The sequence below is a fragment of the Halichoerus grypus genome, chromosome 3 (genome assembly GCF_964656455.1).
Source record: "Halichoerus grypus chromosome 3, mHalGry1.hap1.1, whole genome shotgun sequence".
NCBI classification, from domain to species: Eukaryota; Metazoa; Chordata; class Mammalia; order Carnivora; family Phocidae; genus Halichoerus; species Halichoerus grypus.
This window is the reverse complement of record NC_135714.1, coordinates 192,824,113-192,847,220: the sequence shown is the minus strand read 5'-3', so window position 1 is coordinate 192,847,220 and position 23,108 is coordinate 192,824,113. Positions and strand designations below refer to the sequence as shown.

At 45.5% G+C, this 23,108-nt stretch overlaps 1 protein-coding gene across 10 annotated transcripts in view; it reads right to left on the bottom strand.

Annotated features, from left to right (window-relative positions):
* Positions 1-18,786, bottom strand: part of ACSL1 (acyl-CoA synthetase long chain family member 1) — a 69,983-nt gene extending 51,197 nt beyond the window's left edge. For 2 of the 10 annotated variants that reach the window (XM_078069822.1, XM_036070615.2), the window contains exon 1: positions 3,654-3,728. Coding sequence is in view for 2 of the 10 variants with exons in the window: in XM_078069823.1 (XP_077925949.1) it covers positions 7,607-7,696; positions 9,996-10,083; positions 14,182-14,199 (196 nt within the window). In the remaining 8 variants the exon portion in view is untranslated. Of the gene's footprint in view, positions 1-3,653; positions 3,729-7,606; positions 7,697-9,995; positions 10,097-14,181; positions 14,353-18,630 lie in introns of those variants that run through there. The other 8 variants (XM_036070614.2, XM_036070617.2, XM_078069823.1 and 5 more) reach the window with 7 other exon arrangements.
* Positions 18,787-23,108: the final 4,322 nt, after the last annotated feature.

Sequence of the window (23,108 nt, the reverse complement as noted above, 5' to 3'; positions counted from 1 at the left end):
TTGCTTTTCTCTGGGGGTGCACTGAGGAGTGGGGCCCCGAGTTCTCGGCTCCTCTGGGGCAGAGATTGGGAGGCCGCCATTTTCACTCTCCGCCTCCAAAGCTGTACGGAAAGCTTGCAGGGAACAAAAGCTCCCGAGAGCAAACCCGAGCAGATTACTTAGCCCGACCAGCAAGGGTGGGGCAATTCCGCCTCCGGGAAAGACATTTGGAACCACGACAACAGGCCCCTCCCCCAGAAGATCAGCAAGAACAGCCAGCCAAGACCAAGTTTACCGATCAATGAGAACGGCAGAACTCCAGCGCTAGGGGAATACTGCACATAGAATTCATGGCTTTTTCCCCATGATTCTTTACTCTTTCAAAGTTAATTTTTTTAATTTTCTTTTTTTTTTTAATTTTTCTTTTTCCCTTTTTCAACCAACATCTTATCAATCCCTTTTTTAAAAATCTTTTTTATTTTTCATTTTTAGAGTCATATTCTATCCCTTCATTGTAGTTAACCTTATTTTTGGTATATATATAAGTTGTTCTCTCTTTAAAATTTTGGGATACAGTTTCTTCTAACAGACCAAAATATACCCTAAATCTTTAGTGTATGACTTTGTTCTAGTCTTCTCCTGCCTGATCACATTCTCTCCCTTTTTTTTTTTTAATTTCTCTTCTTTCTTTTTTCAACAAACTTCTTATCTTATCAATTCCTTTTATAAAATCTTTTATAATTTTCATCTTTACAGTCATATTCCATCCCTTCATCATATTTACCCTTATTTTTGTACATATATAAGCTTTTCTTTCTTCAAAATTTTGGGAGGCAGTTTCTTCTAACAGACCAAAATACACCCAAAATCTGGTGTGTGGCACTGATCTATTCACCAGCCTGATCATATTTGATCATATTCTTTTTTTTTTTCTTTTCCTTTTTTTTCTTTTTTCTTTCTTTCCCTTTCTTTTCCCCTGGTTTCAGGTCTCTTCTGATTTGTTTAGTGTATATTTTTCTGGGGTCGTTGTTACCCTGTAAGTATTTTGTTCTCTCATTCATTTATTCTCCTCTGGACAAAACGACAAGATGGAAAACTCACCTCAAAAAAAAGAACAAGAGGCAGTACCGACTGCCAGGGACCTAATCAATATGGACATTAGTAAGATGTCAGAACTAGAGTTCAGAGTGACAATGATAAAGATACTAGCTGGGCTTGAAAAAAGCATGGAAGATACTAGAGAAACCCTTTCTGGAGAAATAAAAGAACTAAAATCTAACCAAATCAAAATCAAAAAGGCTATTAATGAGGTGCAATAAAAAATGGAGGCTCTAACTGCTAGGATAAATGAGGCAGAAGAAAGAATTAGTGATATAGAAGACCAAATGATGGAGAATAAAGACACTAAGAAAAAGATAAACAACTACTGGATCACAAGGGCAGAATTTGAGAGATAAGTGATACCATAAGACGAAACAATATTAGAATAATTGGGATCGCAGAAGAAGAAGAAAGAGAGAGGGGCAGAAGGTATATTGGAGCAAATTATAGCAGAGAACTTCCCTAATTTGGGGAAGGAAACAGGCATCAAAATCCAGGAGGCACAGAGAACCCCTCTCAAAATCAATAAAAATAGGTCAACACCCCAACATCTAATAGTAAAACTTACAAGTCTCAGAGGCAAAGAGAAAATCCTGAAAGCAGCTCAGGACAAGAGGTCTGTAACCTACAATGGTAGAAACATTAGATTGGCAACAGACGTCTCCACAGAGACCTGGCAGGCCAGAAAGGACTGGCATGATATATCCAGAGCACTAAACGAGAAAAATATGCAGCCAAGAATACTATCTCCAGCCAGGCTGTTATTGAAAATAGAAGGAGAGATAAAAAGCTTCCAGGACAAACAAAAACTAAAAGAATTTGCAAACATGAAACCAGCCCTACAAGAAATATTGAAAGGGGTCCTCTAAGCAAAGAGAGAGCCTAAAAGTAATATAGACCAGAAAGGAACACAGACAATATACAGTAACAGTTACCTTACAGGCAATAAAATGGCACGGAATTCATATCTTTCAATAGTTACCCTGAATGTAAATGGGCTAAATGCCCCAATCAAAAGACAGAGGGTATCAGATTGGATTAAAAAAACAAGACCCATCGATATGCTGTCTGCAAGAGACTCATTTTAGACCCAAAGACACCTCCAGATTGAAAGCGAGGGGGTGGAAAACCATTTCCCATGCTAATGGACATCAAAAGAAAGCTGGGGTGGCAATCCTTATATCAGACAAATTAGATTTTAAACCAAAGACTATAATAAGAGATGAGGAAGGACACTATATCCTACTTAAAGGGTCTATCCAGCAAGAAGATCTAACAATTGTAAATATCTATGCCTCTAACATGGGAGCAGCCACTTATATAAGCCAATTAATAACAAAATCAAAGAAACACATTGACAACAATACAATAATAGTAGGGGACTTTAACACCCCCCTCACTGAAATGGACAGATCATCTAAGCAAAAGATCAACAAGGAAATAAAGACTTTAAATGACACACTGGACCAAACGGACTTCACAGATATATTCAGAACATTCCATCCCAAAGCAATAGAATACACATTCTTCTCTAGTGCCCATGGAACATTCTCCAGAATAGATCACATCCTAGGTCACAAATCAGGTCTCAACCAGTACCAAAAGATTGGGATCATTCCCTGCGCATTTTCGGACCATGATGCTTTGAAACTAGAACTCAATCACAAGAGGAAAGTCAGAAAGAACTCAAATACATGGAGGCTAAAGAGCATCCTACTAAAGAATGGGTCAACCAGGAAATTAAAGAAGAATTAAAAAAATTCATGGAAACAAATGAAAATGAAAACACACTGTTCAAAATCTTTGGAATGCAGCAAAGGCAGTCCTAAGAGGAAAGTATATAGCAATACAAGCCTTTCTCAAGAAACAAGAAAGGTTTCAAATACACAACCTAACCCTACACCTAAAGAAGCTGGAGAAAGAACAGCAAATAAAGCCTAAAACCAGCAGGAGAAGAGAAATAATAAAGATCAGCGCAGAAATCAATGAAACAGAAACCAAAAAAAGAACAGTAGAACAGATCAACAAAACTAGGAGCTGGTTGTTTGAAAGAATAAGATTGATAAACCCCTGGCCAGACTTACCAAAAAGAAAAGAGAAATGACCCAAATAAATAAAATCATGAATGAAAGAGGAGAGATCACAACCAACACCAAAGAAATATAAACAATTATAAGAACATATTATGAGCAACTATATGCCAGCAAATTAGATAATCTGGAAGAAATGGATGCATTCCTAGAGATGTATCAACTACCAAAACTGAACCAGGAAGAAATAGAAAACCTGAACAGACCCATAACCATTAAGGAAATTGAAGCAGTAATCAAAAATCTCCCAACAAACAAGAGCCCAGGGCCAGATGGCTTCCCAGGGGAATTCTACCAAAGATTTAAAGAAGAATTAATACCTATTCTTCTTAAACTGTTCCAAAAAACAGAAATGGAAGGAAAACTTCCAAACTCATTTTATGAGGCCAGCATTACCTTGATCCCAAAACCAGACAAAGACCCCATCTAAAAGGAGAATTACAGACCAATATCCCTGATGAACATGGATGCAAAAATTCTCACCAAAATACTTGCCAGTAGGATCCAACAGTACATTAAAAGGATTATTCACCACGACCAAGTGGGATTTATTCCTGGGCTGCAAGGTTGGTTCAACATCCGCAAATCAATCAATGTGATACAGTACATTAATAAAAGAAAGAACAAGAACCATATCATCCTCTCAATAGATGCAGAAAAAGCATTTGACAAAGTACAGCATCCTTTCTTGATTAAAACTCTTCTGAGTGTAGGGATAGAGGGTACATACTTCAATATCATAGAAGCCACCTATGAAAAACCCACAGCGAATATCATTTTCAATGGGGAAAAACTGAGAGCTTTCCCCCTAACGTCAGGAACACGGCAGGGATGTCCACTACCACCACTGCTATTCAACATAGTATTAGAAGTCCTAGCCACAGCAATCAGACAACAAAAAGAAACCAAAGGCATCCAAATTGGCAAAGAAGAAGTCAAACTCTCCCTGTTTGCAGACGATATGATACTTTATGTAGAAAACCCAAAAGACTCCACCCCAAAACTGGTAGAACTCATACAGGAATTTAGTAAAGTGGCAGGATATAAAATCAATGCACAGAAATCAGTTGCATTTCTATACACCAACAACAAGACAGAAGAAAGAGAAATTAAGGAGTCGATCCCATTTATAATTGCACCCAAAACCATAAGATACCTAGGAATAAATCTAACCAAAGAGGCAAAGAATCTGTACTCAGAAAACTATAAAAAAACTCATGAAAGAAATTGGGGAAGACACAAAGAAATGGAAAAACGTTCCATGCTCATGGATTGGAAGAACAAATATTGTGAAGATGTCAATGCTACCTAGAGCAATCTACACATTCAATGCAATCCCTATCAAAACACCATCCACTTTTTTCAAAAAAATGGAACAAATAATTCTAAAATTTGTATGGAACCAGAAAAGACCCCGAATAGCCAGAGGAATGTTGAAAAAGAAAAGCAAAGCTGGTGGCATGACAATTCCGGACTTCAAGCTCTATCACAAAGCTGTCATCATCAAGACAGTATGGTATTGGCACAAAAACAGACACATAGATCCATGGAACAGAACAGAGAGCCCAGAAGTAGACCCTCAACTCTATGGTCAACTCATCTTTGACAAAGCAGGAAAGAATGCCCAATGGAAAAAAGACAGTCTCTTCAACAAATGGTGTTGGGAAAATTGGACAGCCACATGCAGAAGAATGAAACTGGACCATTTCCTTACACCACACACAAAAATAGACTCAAAATGGATAAAAGAGCTAAATGTGATACAGGAGTCCACCACAATCCTAGAAGAGAACACAGGCAGCAACCTCTTCGACCTCAGCCACAGCAACTTCTTTCTAGAAACAAGGCAAGGGAAGCAAGGGCAAAAATGAACTATTGGGACTTCATCAAGATAAAAAGCTTTTGCACAGCAAAGGAAATAGTCAACAAAACCAAAAGACAACTGACAGAATGGGAGAAGATATTTGCAAATGACATATCAGATAAATGGCTAGTATCCAAAATCTATAAAGAACTTATCAAGCTCAACACCCAAAGAACAAATGATCCAATCAAGAAATGGGAGAAGACATGAACAGACATTTTTCCAAAGAAGACATCCAAATGGCCAACAGACACATGAAAAAGTGCTCAACATCGCCCAGCATCAGGGAAATCCAAATCAAAACCTCAATGAGATATCACCTCACACCAGTCAGAATGGCTAAAATTAACAAGTCAGGAAATGACAGATGTTGGCAAGGATGTGGAGAAAGGGGAACCCTCCTACACTGGCGGTGGGAATGCAAGCTGGTGCAGCCACTCTGGAAAACAGTATGGAGGTTCCTCAAAAAGTTGAAAATAGAGCTACCGTACGACCCAGCAATTGCACTCCTGGGTATTTACCCCAAAGATACAACTGTAGTGATCCGAAGGGGTACGTGCACCCCAATGTTTATAGTAGCAATGTTCACAATAGCCAAACTATGGAAAGAGCCAAGATGTCCATCAACAAAGGAATGGATATAGAAGATGTGGTATATATATACAATGGAATATTATGCAGCCATCAAAAAAAAACAACAACAACAAAATCTTGCCATTTGCAATGACGTGGATGGAACTGGAGGGTATTATGCTGAGTGAAATAAGTCAATCAGAGAATGACATGTATCATATGATCTCACTGATATGAGGAAGTCTTAATCTCAGGAAACAAACTGAGGGTTGCTGGAGTGGTGGGTGGTGGGAGGGATGGGGTGGCTGGGTGATAGACATTGGGGAAGGTATGTGCTATGGTGAGCGCTGTGAATTGTGCAAGACTGATGAATCACAGACCTGTACCTCTGAAACAAATAATATATTATATGTTAAAAAAAAAAAAAAAGAAGAAGATAGTAGGAAGGGAAAAATGAAGGGGGGAAATTGGAGGGGGAGACGAACCATGAGAGACTATGGACTCTGAGAGACAAACTGAGGGTTCTAGAGGGGAGGGGGGTAGGGGGATGAGTTAGCCTGGTAATGGGTATTAAAGAGGGCACGTATTGAATGGAGCACTGGGTGTTACATGTAAACAATGAATCATGGAACACTACATCAAAAACTAATGATGTAATATATGGTGATTAACATAACATAATAAAATTAAATTAAAAAAAAAAGAGAAGAAAATTCTGATACGCACCATAACGTGGATGAACCTCGAAAATATGATATATGTTTTAGGGACTTCAAATGAGGCAAATTCGTAGAAACAGAAATAGAGGCTACATGAGTGGAGGGTGGGAGGGAAAGGGAGAGTTATTGCTTCACGGGTACAGAGGTTGTGTTTGGGATGATGAAAAATTCTGGAACTCCATAGCACTAATGGTTACACAATATTGAAAACGTACTTAATCCCACTGAATTGTATGCTTAAAAATGGTTAAAAGGGTAAATTTTACGTTATGCCTATTTTATACTAAGAAGTTTTTAACAACTTAAAAAAAAAAAACCACAGATTTTGGTAACTAAGTGGATATAAAGGGGAAAGAGAGAAGAAATCGGAGGGCTGGGTTTTTGAGACCGGGAGAATGAACTGTGGAATGAGGTCCTCTCCTGTGTCTCTGGGTGAGCTCCCCTCCTGGCGCCTCGCAGTTCCTCCGCTGTGCTCCTGCCCTTCCCTGGAACCCACCAGAAAGTCTTCACTAGGCCTCCATGCCCACTCTGCATCCCCCTCCCTTGCTGTCTCCTTCACCTACAGCCCTTTCCCTGGCCCTGATTTAAGATGTCCAGCCTTACCCACATAGGCCACTTTCTCTCATTAACTCGTAATTACATGACCTAGGAGGTCAGAAGCAGTCAGTCCTCCTCTGAATTCCAGGAGTATGTTCCTTGTAGCCCGTGGTGCGATCCTCAGCACCTCCAACTTAAACTTGTGGGGGGTGTATGCATCTCTCTCTTTCGGGGCGAGGGCCTTTTCCCATCTGTCTTTCTATGCCCCTGATGCCTTGCCCAGAACAGGTGCTTCATTAACCATTACTGAGCTATGAATGACCCTCTGTGATTCTCCCCAATTCTCTGCTACCCATCCCAGGAGGGTGTATTAATAGAACAATGATCCTTCAAAGAGAAAGGAGGTATTCAAAGTATTTCTAAACTTTAGCATTCTCCCTCTATACCCCACATTGCGGTGGCGGCTGCCATGAGCCCGTGTGCTAGAAGGTGATGTGGAGGGGGGATTTAAAGGTGGAAAACCACTGATTTAAAGCTACATAAAAATACTCTCCTGCCCATCTTCCCATGATGTTTTTCAATTCTCAGACTGTTTCACTTATGTATAATGTCACCCAAGGTCACCAAAGGACCGGGGTCCTTTGGAGCCCGATGCGGGACTCGATCCCAGGACCCTGAGATCATGACCTGAACCGAAGGCAGACACTTAACAAGTGAGCCACCCAGGCGCCCCAAACAAATACCTTTCTTAAGGAGAACTGCAAATGTCAGAAGAAGGGCTTGAGTCCAGAGCCTTCCACCAGGCTGGCATCCAGCTTCTGTAAGCAAGTCTCCTATGACACAAAAGAGAAGCCTCGAAACCAGAGAAACTTCCCAGGAGCTGCTGGGGAGCAATGGCGGGACTGCAGTGAGGAGAGCCCTTGGACACGCCCAGGGCACCGGGTGGGTGGCCATCTGAGATGTAAGGAATGCTGCAAGCAGGACCTGCCTGGCATTCTCCGGAGAGCAAGGAAAGAAAGCCAAAGAGTTCTCCTTCCATCACCCTTCAACATTGATATAAAGACATGTCACGTACAGCCACTTGGGAGAATGATAATTACAGTTTGCACTTGCCCAGTGAAGACATCCAGGCAATGTGAGGTGGCATGGACTTAAGAGAAGTTTCCATTCGGAAAAAAAAAAAAAAAAAATCCTAAGGGAAGCAAGAGTTTTCCATTGGTCTTCAAACATTGATTCAATTTTGTTAAGTGAGTCCTTGGAAGCCATGATGAGCCAGGGACGTTTCCTGGTACGAGTTCAAGAAGGGGCAGGCTGGGCGGGACAGGCCTCAGTCAGTCGCCTCACTTGAGCTGATGGACACAAGACCCGCTGGCTAGGCCAGCCCAACCCTTCTGCAGGAACCGAGACAGAAGAGCCTTCTGTGGGTCCGGCTTCCCACTCATCCACTGGATCCAACAAGGCATGATACTCAGTTGACATGTGGCACAGAGAGAGCCCTAATTATGCCTGGAGCACAGGAACTCCTCTCCACTCAGGGCCCTGGGACGGGAAGGAGGGCCCATTTGTTTGAGAAACTGCACACAGAGAAGGTAGCTAAGTCCCGGGGTCCCCTCAGACGTTGTGTCCAAGAGAACACTAGTCTCAGAGGCAAAAAGTTCATGGTTCTAGGTACCAGCGGTGTCCGATGAGCTGCAGAATCTTGCACCCGCTTCACTGCTGCCTGTGTGGACCTCAGAGGGGATAAAGGAAGGATGGGAAGAGAGGAAAGGTACGCCCCCTTCTGTCACCAACACCACGGAGCATCTCCAAGAAGGTGCTAGAGAAAGCAAAAGGTGGCCACAGAGCCCTGACTCTGGGGACTCCATAACAGGATTCCCACCTCCGCGCAGAAACTCCAGAGGACGGCACAGTGCGGAAAGAAAACAAGCAACATTAGAAACTGTCTGTTCTATGCTTGTGCCCCATAGGTATTTGTTTTGTGACTTTATTATTCTATGTACCTTGCTGTGTTATTATTATTTTTTTATTTCTCAAGATAATGAAGATATCACTAGGGTCAAGACAGTTCATTTCCTCTTATACATAAGTATCTCCCACCTGCTCCAGAAAATGGCCTAGCGTGGCAACCTCTCCTTCTAGGAGAGGGACAGATGTGTAGAAGCCCCTCCCGGGTAATACACACCAAGGCTCTCACCGTCCGCCCTGTGTGGGGCCCTGGCGCAGCCACTGACCAGCTACGAGGCAACTTCCACATAAGGGTCCCTTTGAGAAAGGTCCCACTGCGAATGAACAAAATCGCAGGGGGAAGAAAACCACTCTCCCTCGTCCCTTGCCAACAGAAGGCCAACCGCATGAGGACGCAGCGCTCCAAGCTCTTCCTCTGCCTTCGACGAGGTTAGGGTATCAGTGAAAACAAACACACCTGCAGGAAAGATTTAACCAAACTATCCAGACAGAAGGTGAAGAAGTAAGCGGTGGAGGGCTTCGGGAGGGAGAAAGCAGGATGGATGGGCCTGAGCGTGGAGGCAGGGCCTTCTAGAGAGCCTGCTGGAAGCAGGCAGAGACGGTGGGGGTGGGGAAACAGCCTGAGAGCCAGCCCAGGCTGGCTGGGGGGGGGGGGGGGGGGCAGGGGTGGCTGGCTCGTTAGGAACCACGGTGCCACAAACCGGGGTCACGGTCACGCCGCCAGGGCTCAGGCTAAGCCGCAGCTGGCTGCAGAAGCTTGTCCCCCTGCAGCGGGGAGTCATCCGCAGAGTATTATCCCGTGTCCCCACCAGGACGAGGCCTGGTGCGGGAGACAGAGAACAAGGCCCAGTCCTTGCTGCGCACAGAGGTCGCGACGATCAAATAGCAGTGACCTGGATAAGAAGGCTGAAGGGACACAAGGTTGGGTAGAGTTACTTACACCTCTCAAAATAGACTGCGGCTTCAGGGGGACTGATAAACTAGAGGGACGGCTTAGCCGCACGGGGTAAGTGGGAGACAGAACACAGACAGACCTCTCCCCACACAGAGGAGGGCCAGCCACTCACGGATGGGGACGCCTTTGAGTGTTTACCAATTTCAGCACGGAAATTAATTGTTTCATTTAATTGTCTGTGTCCCTAAAAAGCAGCGATGAAGGGAACCTACCAAATATCCTTAAGCGGTGGGCTTCCTCAAGATCAAACGGAGCCTCTGAAGAGCGTGGGACCCCATTGTGACCTCTAGATGTCGTCAGCTCTGTGGGAGACCTCGGTGGTGGTGCAGGAAGCGACATGTGAGACACAGACAGGGTTGAAGGATTAAGCTCATTGTAGGTGGAGGGAAGAGGGCGGGCTTGGTGACAGCCGTGGGACAAGAGCTAGAATAACACCCAGAGTTTAGGTAACAACAAGAGGAGGTGGGTGGCCCTAGGAAGCTACAAACAAAGAAATCCAACAAGTTGCAGAGGACTGTTGAAAAATGACGCTGTGTTCAAAGGGGAAGGAAGAAAAAGAGATGGTCTCATCCAGCTATTACCTACTTCCAACAAGTGACACGAGTTTGGGGTCTCTATTTTCCCCTTGTGTTTTGTTTAAATTTTATTATGAAAATGTCCACATGGATTCAAAGGTATACAGAATAGCATAAGAAGGCACAATGTGCCCCTAATCCCAGCTTCAGCTTTAATCATGATCAATGTTTTGTGACCACTGTCTCCTTTTACACCCATTAAAAAAAAAAAAAGATTTTAAAGCAAATCCCACACATCTTCTCATTCAGGTGACACTTCGGAGGCCCACCCAGCACGATGCTCCTTCAGCTCTGCGAATGGATCTGCTGGGAGTCACGCTGACTGACACATTCCCTGCATCCTGCCAACTGACTAAAGGTTTCAACAAAGAAAGCCAACCTAAATATTGACACAAAGTGCCATACCCAGCATGGTATTTAATTGTCACACAAGGAAAGGTTCATAAGTCCAATTTGAGAATATTTACTGTGTATGCACTCTATATCAAACATTGCTCCAGCCTCGGGCAACACAGTAGTGAATAAAACAGAAAAAATAAATAAAATCTTTGTCCTAGGGACGCATAGGGTGGCTCAGTCAGTTAAGCATCTGCCTTCAGCTCAGGTCATGGTCCCAGGGTCCTGGGATCGAGCCCCACATCGGGCTCCCTGCTCAGTGGGGAGTCTGCTTTCCCCCTCTCCCTCTGCCCCTCCCCCTCCTCATGCTCTTTCTCTCTCTCTCAAATACAAAATGAAATATTTAAGAAATAAAAAATAAATAAAATCTTTGTCCTAATGAGGCTTCTACATTGTTAAGTTTTGGTCCAAAGTCAAAATATACTCTGGATTTAACATGACTCTTCTGACGTCCGAGGCCAATTTGACGTGAATCACAACCTAGTTTTGCAAAGCAGTTTTGATCCCCCCTTAACTGACAAACTGAGTTCTCCCTCTCTCTCTCTCTCTCTCTCTCTCTCTCTTTTTAATGGCATTTATAGGTATCTTGCCACGCTGATGTAGAGAAGGAGTTAATTTTCTGGTTCTCTAAACTTTTTAAAATGCATCCAAAATAATAAATAAATGTGTGCTTAATATGTAAATGCACTCATCTATGAACTCTAGACATTTGCAAATATTTTCTGAACATTGTAAAATATACATATATGAATTTAAGCTAAAAAATATCTACAGAAGTTCTAATACGTCCACTCTGCACGGTGGGTGGTCTACCCCCACTGCAGGGCACGTATGCCCCATTTTGGAGACTACTACTGAGCAGTACCTAAATTCTCTGGGCGCCTGCCTGGCTAGAGTCTGTCAGTTCCTGAGTATGAGAGGCAATAAATAAAAGGGCTAACTGGAGCACCCTGAAAAGCTCGCCACAGCTAGGGGGCAGCGTAACAGTTGCGGCCAAAGCCCACACACAGACTTCCCACCTAAGAGGGAGACAAAGATACTCAACGTTGCCCATGAGGGCAAGAAGTGTTCTGGAGAGGACAGGACATTGCCAGTGACGTCACTGGCCAAGCGTGAGAGCCCAAATGGACTGGGCCAGTTAATCTGGAGGAAGGAGAATCAAGACCTGAGGGCCACGGCCGACCACGAGGCTGGCCTCATCTGAGGAGGCCTCTTCTGGGGAGCCCCTAGCTTCAGCCCCTGCCTCAAGGGCCAAGGGTCTTCAGTCAGCCTACACTCTAGAGAGGTGCTGGCATTGGTGGTGCTTATCTCTGAATCCTGTCCGGAGAGGAAAACACTGGCTGGCTCTGGCTTCGGAGTCTAGCCTGCCTGGGCTGCCAGCCACACCTCTGGATCGCGGTTCTGTCCTCTGGGAGGTGGTTGGCTGGACGGCTTGACAGGCAAGTTCCCTGCCAGCTCCACAATCCGGGGTACCTCAGAAGCTTGCCTGAGCCACAATGTGGGTAAGTGTCCCTACAGAAGGAACAAATAGCTATCTGACCATTTCACTAGTAAGACAGAAACGAGGTATGGTTTTAAGGAGAAAAACCAGGTAAACGAAGACTACAGTACAGTTACGTAAGATTATCTGGAACTTGACACTGATCTGCCTGCCTCCCACATCCTGCAAAGCCACAACCACCTGCTGCTCGAAAATCTCTGAAATACCCTGAAAGAGATACCCCAGACGGACCCCTAGCCACTAAGTTCAACCCGATGAAAGTTCAGGCTCTGGTCTAGTGATTTTTGATGCCTTGATCATAATACACAAACCTGGAACATTTAAATGTGTATTCTTGTCAGCGACCCCCTTCTATAGGACACCTGACCATCTGAATGTCTCCTGGTCTCAACCAACCATCAGATGATACTAAGTGCTTACTCACGGTAAGGTCCCATGCTAAATGCTGCTGAAAACACACAAATGACGATGACTAGGTCTATTAAATGCCCAGGGCCTAGAATGTAGCTGAGGAGCCTATGTGAGGGAGCAAGATATGTTCACATGAGAGGCAGATGAAGGAGGGAGGGAGGGGTGCTATTCCAAACAATGAATAACCAGTACAGCCAGGCATCAACCTGGGAAAGAAGTAGGCCACTGGCCCAGAACAAGCTCAGGAGATCCTTGGATGGACCAGGCACTAACTCTTCCAAATCTGATTTAGGGGTGGGGGCACTTTGGGGTGGTACTTATTTCTGACCAATATGGGAGTGTTTCGGCATTTTATCCATCCTTGTGGCTGCTGTGCGCCCCAGCTAACTGAAGGTCAGCCTAGGGTTCCAGTGAGTGATCTGGAGTTTCTAAGGAGCAGGGCTACGAGGAAGGAGGGTGCAATGAGGAATTGCAGACAGGTCATGCTAAACGCACAGGGTCCATGAGGCCCTTCCAGGACGTAGGAAGGCCAGTCAGGCAGAAGAGAGAGCTCATGGAAAGGGTCTTGGGATGCGGAGATCTTGAATGCAACCCTGTGCTTCCAGAGTCTGCTTTCCAGAAGTCCCAGGATGTGGCACGGGAACAGCAAGTTGGAAGCAAACTCTAGAAGTTCCCAAGAGCCAAACTAAATAAAGACTTGGGGCTTTCTAGAGGAAGCCCTGGAAGGCTTCTGAGCAGAGGAGGGATTCAATCAGAGTTCTGCATTAGGAAAAGTAATCACCCTCCCTCTTTTTTTTTTTTTTTTTTTTAAATGAAGGGTCTCTGCTAAACCAGAGGTGACGTGCTATGGATTGGCAGCGACGCCGAGGAGAAAAAGGAAGAAAGGGCATGTGTTGTGCAATACTGTACAGAAAGTAAATTAGGAAAAGCAGATTGCAGGGCACAAATCAAGGAGTACATCGAGATCCGGTCATTCCCCGAACCGGCCCAGGAACAAACTCCACCGTGTGCCACGGCCAAAGGGGAACACAGGTTGTGTAACCTGGGCTAAGTCATCCATCTCCCACACAACAGGTCTGCCCAGGGAGCAAGTTAGGCTATTTCAGTGTTCTGGGGGCCTGGGGTCATTTGGAAGTCCCTCAGACCGGGGTGACCGAGGAAGCGAGCATACATGTGTGAGCTGGGGTTCCCTCCCCTCCCCACTTCGACCGTGGCAGCCCTGCTTTTGTATGCTATCTTGGGGTTCTGCCTAAAATTTTACTGGAAAAAAGGCACCCGTACCCACTAGACGATACCACCATTGTGCCTTCAAACCCTGAAAATTCACTATTCTGTTCTCTTGTCGAAAACATGCTGAGAAAGTCTGTTTCTGGTACAAAGTACCCTAAGATACGCAGCAGAAAGCAAATCTGTGTGTCATGGGGAGGCTGATCTCTTCCTTAAGTGAGTGGCGCTTGACCATCTCTGCTAAGCCTTGGTCCCCGTTCCCAGCCACGCACCCTCTTCCTTCCACACCCTCGATGCATTAACCATGCGCCTCAACTGTTCGCCCGTCTTAGGAGACCCACTTCCAGGGCAGGCAAAGCCTTTTACTCTTTAATTCTCCAGAAAGTCGTAGCTGTGTAGCAGGTGATCTTGCCGCTCACCAAACCAAGCTGAACCAAAATTGTTGTCATTTTCAGCACGCTGGTGGTATAAGACGGAGTGTAAAAGTGAGAAATATCAGGGAAATATCAAGGAGCAGTGACATGGAAAAAGAATCCGCTCTGTCCTCAGTCTCGCCACTAGCTGGGTAACCTGGAACTTTCCAGACACTCCTGGACTAGGAAACTTTCAAGCTCTAGGGAGGCAGCCGAGCCAATTAATTAGGAGCTCTGACCCTGAAGCCTGACTGTGTAGGTTCAAATCCTGGTTTGGGCGACTTAAGCCCTGCACCTGTTTTTATATCTTTTGTAAAATAGGGATAATAGTAGGACCTCCCTTGCAGGGTTGTTGGGAAGATTAACTGAGTTAAACATGAGAACCACTGAGAACGGGGCCTTGCGGGGTTGGCTGTTATCACCACCTATCATGCCCTGAGCCTGTCCCTGCCCGGGCTATGGCCACAAGATTAGTCAGCTGATAACTGCCCTGCTTTGTAGGTGACAGCTGAGCCTTGAGGGAGAAACTAGTCTCTGCAGCAACTTTCTCTTTACTCTAGTTATTAAAAGAATAAATGGTATTCGAGGTATCTGGGCCTTAGATATACAGATATTTCTCTCATAACAAACCTGAGGGGGGAGGTACCCATTTTTTCCACAGCCAAAACTGTGCACATGGACAGATAATACATTTATCAGAAGGCCTTCCAGAATGAGGAAAGGGTATAAACAGCAACCCACATTTCCTCCTTTGATGCCCTAATTTTTTCCATTTCTCTCTCCAGACCATGAAATCCTTATTTCAACAGTTTCGGACTAGAATACATGAACCCAAAAGTCCATTAAAATCATTCACCAACAAAAATAATTTTCAGGGGGCGCCTGGGTGGCTCAGTCGTTAAGCGTCTGCCTTCGGCTCAGGTCATGATCCCAGGGTCCTGGGATCGAGCCCCACATCGGGCTCCCTCCTCAGTGGGGAGCCTGCTTCTCCCTCTCCCACTCCCCCTGCTTGTGTTCCCTCTCTCACTGTGTCTCTCTCTGTCAAATAAAATCTTAAAAATAATAATAATAATAATTTTCAAATCATTGTCAATTTCAACAGTTTTAGAGCAGAACATGCCCTAATTTTTAAAAAAGATACATTTAAATATATGAGAAGCTTGTCAAACTGTTCTGAAATAGTTATTCTTAAATATCCAACAATATTGGATTGAGCCTGGGCGGCTCAGTCAGTTGAGCGTCCAACTCTTGATTTCAACTCAGGTCACGATCTCAAGGCCCTGGGATCAAGCCCCAGGTTAGGCTCCGCGCTCAGCAGGGAGTCTGCTTGAGGATTCTCTCCCTCTGCCCTTCCCCCTCCACATACACACACATGCGCCCTCTCTCTCTACAATAAATAAATAAATCTTAAAATATATATATATCCAACAATAGGAGAAGGGTAAATAAATTGGGACATATCCCATATACCACATTATGCAATCATCCTCAAAACTCATTTTTGAGGAGCAGGTAACAACATGGAAAAATGTTCACAATATAACTTAGGTGATTCAAATTAAGTTATTAAAATTTTTATCTTCAATTGAAATTTTATGCTTAAAGTAAAAAAAAAAAAAAAGTTTAGAAAAACACAGATAGGGGGGCACCTGGGTGGCTCAGTCGTTAAGCGTCTGCTTTCAGCTCAGGTCATGATCCCAGGGTCCTGGGATGTAGCCCCAGGTCCCCAGGTCGGGCTCCCTGCTCAGTGGGGAGTCTGCTTCTCTCTCTGCCTCTCTCCCCGCTCAAGCTCTCTCTCTTTCAAATAAATAAATAAAATCTTAAAAAAAAAAAGCTCTCAGAGCCCCTTTAAGTATGACAATGTTTAAAACTAAATTCAGCCACTGGCAGCTTCAGATCAGCTCTGTTCGCTGAGATGTAATCTCCAGGAGTGAGTGTCAAAGAAAAGTGACCCTAAGATGTTTGTCTGCCTAAGCTGGAGTGATAACCTTCAGTAAAAACTCTGGCACCTTCAGTCTGTCTCCTCTGACTGACCTGCCCGTGAGAGAGCAAGGCTTGAAGACCAAGATTTCAGGTTAGGCCACAGGATACCAACAGCTTAGAGCTGCCTTAAAGGAAGTTCCTCTGTATTTTTTAACACAAGAGTCTAACCCATTGCATCATCCAAACAATACTGTTCATAAAACATTATTAATGGATCCTAACTCAACAGAATTTGGATATAAGAGAGAGTAAGTGCAAAAGAATAATGGACATATGCTTTATGCGGCGAACTTGCATAATAAATTCAGCAACTGACCTTAAAAATTATATATTCATCTCAGGTTACTGAGTATCAACAGAAATTACTAGTATTCTTATAGTCTGGCCCTTTCCAGAAAAGTGAAACTTGAAGAGAGAGAAGAGAAATTCCTAACTATGATGACAAAACAATCTGATCTTTCCCCGCCCCCTCCTCTGAACACGTCTGTTTTCCACAAGACAGCTACATCAAAAACAAAAGATGGAGTAAGGCCTGGACATGAGGCATGACACTGTGGCATTCGGGGACACTTTCAGTTCTTTCAAACTTCATTCAAAAGATAGCTAGCTATGAAAACTCTACCTCTGTGATACAAACAGAAACCCGTCCCTACCTGCATTTGTCCAAAGTAGTTATCTCTTAAATGGCCCAAATTAAAAAGCCCAGAGATCTCTTTTTAGTCAGGCTGCCTGCAAGAATAATAAAAGTACTGCCAAAATATGCGTAACAGAGACAGGAAGGAAATAGGTCAAAATGCTTATAATTGTGAGGGAAGGGTGATAAAAAAAAAAAAAAAGTCTTCTCTGTTTACAGTAAATGCAGAAAACAGATCTATAATATATGGTCTATAATATGTCTATATTATTTTAAGTGAGGAAGGGAGGTATGAGGTTTGCTTCTTTTAAGGATCTTCTTTTTCCAGTCACAGAATCTTAGCTCACGAAAGACTTTAGCCTAATGCAGTCCTTCCACAAATAAGGAGTCAAGTTTCAGACTGGGAAGGGATTCTCCCAGTTGAGTGAGGACACGAAAGAACGTGGACTCCATAGACTGGCTCCACGGTGATGGGAAGCAAGTTTTCCTTTAAAAGTTCGACCTCCTCGACCCCACTCATCTGCCAATCTAACCTGCCATCTCCACTTGAAAGTGCAGAATCAACCAGAAATTTTTGACTGATGTTTTGTTTGTGTTAAGCAAATAACTGTTTACACTGAGATAATCACAGGTGAAATTTGTGTCGGAAACTGTGAGATGTCATGCTTTTCTCATGCTAAGCAAAGACAAAAAATAAATAAATAAATAAATAAAAGGAAGGGTATTGACAGTCGGGGGCACTTTGGATACTCCTGCACCAAGAAGATGCTTTTTTTTTTTTTTTTTTAAGTGTCAACTTTAAAAGGCAAAGAGCACTTTTATAATGGTCTTAATTAAGCTCCATAACCTTGAAAGTAGGTGGACTGGGGCAGGGGTCTGAGATTCTAACATACACACTGATTATGATTAGCGTCTGTCTCTAGGTTCTAGTCCACGTGTCCATTCAAGTCATTTACCACCACTCTTCGTCTACGCTGCAAGGAGATAGGTATCGTTTCTGCTTCCTAATTTCAAGACACCAGGCTTCGTACACCAATGACTCCAACACGGCTATGTGCCGCGGCTATGGGCACTCCTCTGGAGACACCGCGAGAATTTCTACATTTGGCAACCGGCTTTTGATGCTGCATTTGACCCTCCTGCACGCGCTCCGCGCAGGGGCCACCATCACGCCGAGGTAGCAGGACCGTCCGGCTCCGATGCTTCCAGGCGCGGTCCGAGAGCGCCTCAAAAACCCCTCCACGGGGACAGGAGGGACGCCCGTGGCCGAGACACCACCGGCCCCAGCCCCGCGGGATCATCCCTCGCATCTGAAGCTCGGGGTCCGGCTTCTGGGCCGGGCCGGTCCCCGCCGCCACACAAACAGGAGGCCGGTCCCGCGGCGCGCGTCACCCGGACCCCGCCGTGCACCAGCCCCGCGCCCGCGCAGCCCGCGGGAAACGGCGGCGGGGCATCCCCGGCTCAGGCACAGGAAGCGGCGGCTGCTCGGGCGGCCCGAAGGCCTCCGCTGCCGCGGGAAGGGGAGCCGAGCGCAGAGGCCGGAGAAGCAGAACGTCGCCGGGAGCCGAGGGGAGGCTCACGCGTCTCCGCTGCGGCCGCCGCCTCCCGGGCTTGGGCCGGCGGGGCAGCCTGAGCCCCCGCGCCTCCGCCGAGACCACCGGCGCCACAGCCGGAAAGGACGCGGCTCCCCGCGGCAAGAGCACTCACCTCGGCTGGCCGGGCCGCTGCGCCGCAGGCTGTCACCGCAGCCCACTGCCTGTCCAGCCCCGGTTCCGGATGCTATTTAAGGGCGCCGCCGTAGCCACTGCGCCCTGGCTGCGCCCCAGCCTCTGCCGCCGCCGAGCCAAGCTGCTGCCGGTGCGCCGGCCACGCCCGCCCCGCAGGCCCCGCCCCGTCCGCAGGCCCCGCCTCCGCCAGCAAGCCCCGCCCCCGACGCGCGCCCGCCTCCCGTCTGGAGAAGCGGAGCTGGGCTGCCTGCTGGCGGGTGCAGGGAGGCGGCGAGCAAACTCAGCAAGAGTCGCTTCGCGTGCCCTCGCTTTCGTAGCGAATCTGTGGAAGGGCAAAGAGTATATTCAAGGGCCTCAATCTAGAAGCCCGGCCGGCCCTGGGGTCCCGTTGCTACGGGGACCGGAAGACGCCCTTTTGCGTCTTCCACTCCCAATTGCCTGCCTTGCTCACTGACTTCTTGGCGGACCGGGGCGGGGGCGCATTACAGCGGAATGCAGACCCAACGTTACTCAAGGGCGATATCCACCTGCCAAATTCTTAGGGCCTGTGTATCTTACTTAGCCCTGGCTGTGGTTCTGAGGGTTTCTGCATCCGTGCGATGCCCATTTGGCATGAACATTTTCCAGGTCCTATCCCAAATGTTACTTTTCCTCCTAACACCTGAGGCCTGCCAGTGTCCTTAATCCCTAATAACGGTTCGGGTTACGGTGGTACTTGCGCCCAGTATTGGGAGGAGGGCTACTATCTAGCACTTCTTTGAATTTGAAGAATGAGAAGCATTATTGCGATGATAAACCCCTCTGATAACAACAGCTACAGTTTATTGAAACAGTTCACACACATTGTCTTCTAGAATCTTCATCATAACCCCATGAGGTGGATGCTGACATGATTCCCCTTTTACAGATGAGGGAGAAACTGAGGCACAGAGGCTGAATGCTAGTGCGGGCAAAACCGCACTTGGAACTCACGCAGTCGGCTTCCAGAGCATGCACATAATAACCACCGGACTACATTTTGTCCTTACGTTTTTGTGAGCCTGTGCTCACTGGAGGCCACAAGCATATCAGGTTGACTTGAGCAAGTAATATCCTAAGGACTTTCCTCCCAAAGTGTGCCGGGCACCATAAGACAGTGATGGTGAGGGCAGCCCACACTCCAGTGGCCTCTAGCAGCTCAGTGCTCTAAGACTCCCTTCTACACAGAGACTGCCGAAGATTAAAAAGGGACTCCACTTTCCTTTCTGTTGGTTTCCATTTGGATAATCCTTGGTTTCTCTGCTCAGGTCTCTTCCTCCTCACCCGTGATTTCATCATTTTAGCCTCTTCATTTTTCTCTTGCTTCTCCAACCCCTTCAGTCCTTCAGCCCCTCCTTAGGCACTTCAAAGTTGTCTGCCGTAGTGGTTTGTCAGGGCTGCCATTCTGAAGGATCACAAAGCAGGTAGCTTAGACAATAGAAATGTATTGTCTCATAGTCCTAGAGGTTGGAATTTCAAAATCAAGGTGTGGGCAGGGTTGGTTCCTTCTGAGGGCAGCGAGGGAAGAATCTGCTTCAGGCATCTCTCTTTGGCTTGGAGAAAACGGTCTTTTCCCTATGTCTCCTCACCTGGTTTTCTCACTGTATGTGTCTGTCTCCATATTTCTTCTTCTTATGAGGACACCAGTCCTAGTGGATTAGGGTCCACCATAAGAGCATTAACTTGATGCCTTCTGTGAAGACTCTATCTCCAAATAAGGTCACATTTTGAGGTACTGGGGGTTAAGACTTCAACAAATAAATTTGGGGAGAGGATGGGATGCAATTCAACCCACAACATGTGATAGCTGTCACTGACTGTCTTCCCTAACCCTTCCCCCTCCAAGACACTTTTCTCCTCATCGGTATGCTCTTCCTTGGTTTCTAGCCCTAATGCAGGTAACTGACCACCTGAGAGTGGGAAAAGCACACAACCAGGGATTACATCTCAATTCCTACTCTCTCTGGTAAAGCTGTTGTGTGACTTAGGGCAGCAAGTTCAGGTTTCTCCTCTGGAAATAAAGGGACTAGATGAAATAATTTCTCAGGTCCCTTACAGTGCTAACACTTAAAAAAAAAAAAAAAAAACTTATCTCCCTAATCATTTCAGAAAGTTTCACAATGTATGGGGTTGTCCCATAACCATGAAATAAAGACTTTGAAGGTAGGCAGTATTGCACAGTGGTTAAAAACATAGGCTTCAGAGTTGGGCATTAAGCCCCATCTCATCCTCTGTAAGACAAGAATAATGGTACCCACCTTAGAAGGGTGTCAGCCCATGGCCTCAGTTTTCTCATTAAATGAAGGTTCCAGACTCCATGGTTGGGGGTTTCATTTTGTGACTCGGGAAGACGGGAACACAGTCTTAAGTCTCTTTTCCACCTACTTTTTTCCCCAAACGTTTCTGTAGCCACCAGAACAAAAGCCAACTGGATGTTGCAGTGGAGTAAATCTCCTAATGGAAGTTTGAGTCTCTGATCAGTTGTTCTCGGCCCCATTTTGGCTTGATTTAAATGTTGTGGCTAATTCTGGCTAGATCCAAATCTATTGAACACCGATTGAACCATCTTCTAGAGAAGCTAAAGAGAGTCAAGGTCCTTTTTGGGACAAGCTGAGGGACAGGTTGACCACGATCTTGTCTCAAAAGCTCCCCTTGTGATTGCCAATTGTAGAGTTGTGACTATTATAGATCTTCTGTGTCTACTGCTTTTGAGCATGGTCATCTGAAGATTAGCCACATCAATTAATAGTGGCCAATGTGCTTTTAATTCCAGGATAGTTAAAGAAGGGTTGGCATCAATGGCTGGGTGCTCCTCACTCAGTCTGTTTTGAGGCTGCATCTACGTTAGGCATGTATCCATCTCCCCCATGAAACTGTTAATGCCTAGAGAGCAGGCACTGTGTGCCATGAATCTCAGATTTGCTGGGCTTCCAGCAATAGGGAAAAAGGATGTTTCCACCAAACTGACACCGTTCTGTAACTATTGGTGATTATCACATGGTCTCCAGGGGCCCTCATTGAAGCCATAGTCCTCCCTTCTCCCATATCCCTTTTATTGTTAACGTGCATTTGATTCTCTGATTTCATTAACTTTATGAGGGCGAGTTAGTCTACAGCTCTCTAGGCAATAACTTCCACGGGTGTACCCCTCTTCCCACTGGGAGGCTCCCAGAGGCTCTCTGTGGCTCCTGTCCAGCTGGATGGAAATACTTGCAGGTTAAGAGCAAAGGCTTGGAGTCAGACTGCTTGGATTCAAATTCCACAACTCACTGGTTCCTTGGTCAAGAAACCCTCTAATCCCTAGCTTTCTTTCTTTCCTTTTTTTTTAAGATTTTTATTTATTTATTTGAGAGAGAGAGAGAGAGAGAGTGACAGAGAAAGCATGAGCAGGGGGAGGGGCCAAGGGAAGAGGGAGAAGCAGACTCCCCACCAAGCAGGGAGCCTGACACCGGGCTCCACACGGGGCTCTATCGAAGTACCCCAAGATCATGGTCTGAGCCGAAGGCAGACACTTAACTGACTGAGCCACCCAGGCACCCCTAATCCCTAGCTTTCCTATCTGCCAAGTGAGTATAATATTGTATGGCAACCAATCTAAGTCACAATCCTTTGTAAGATGAATCATTATTTTATGTATCTCTGAGAAAGAAAAAAAAATGCTCCACATTATAATTACAACATCACAGTTGAGAGATGCACCCTATGTTGCTTAGCTTTTACTGCATAGCAAATCACCTTAAATCTTAGTGGCTTAACGTCTGCCTTTGACTCAGGTCATGATATCAGGTCCTGGAATCGAGCCCCTGCATCTGGCTCCCTGCTCAGCAGGGAGCCTGCTTCTCCCTCTCCCTTTGCCTCCCCTGCTTGTGCTCTCTTGCTCTCTCTCTATCAAATAAATAAATAAAATCTTTAAAAAAAAAAAAAGAAAAGAAAATCCTGTATCTGATTCCTGAATAAACACTGGGATAGATATGGATAGATAGGTAGATGATGATGATAGATAGACAGGTAGATAGATAGATAGAGATGGACAAAGAGATAGATATGCTTGGAGTATAGTGGGCCTTTTGGGGACCAAGTGTCATCCTCGATCCAAGAAAGGATGATTATGTTTAAAAAAAAAATGGGGGGTGGTGGTGAGTTGCTCTGTGAGATAACTTAGTACCGTGCTTGGCCCCCCATGAATGCTCTATAAATACTATTACTTTTGCTTCTCTTTGGAAAGTCTTTGTAGCTTATGCTTCTTTCTACCTGCAACCCTGTAAAGTCTTATTTATCATCCAAAACCTAACTCAGGCATCCCTTTCTCTAGGACACACACACACACACACACACACATACACACACTGTGTTGTCCCCAGAGCGGTGCTAGCCTGCTCTGGTCGCCTGTTGTAACTAACAGGTTATCACTTCTGTGCTTGTAGGCCCATGGGCCTGGCT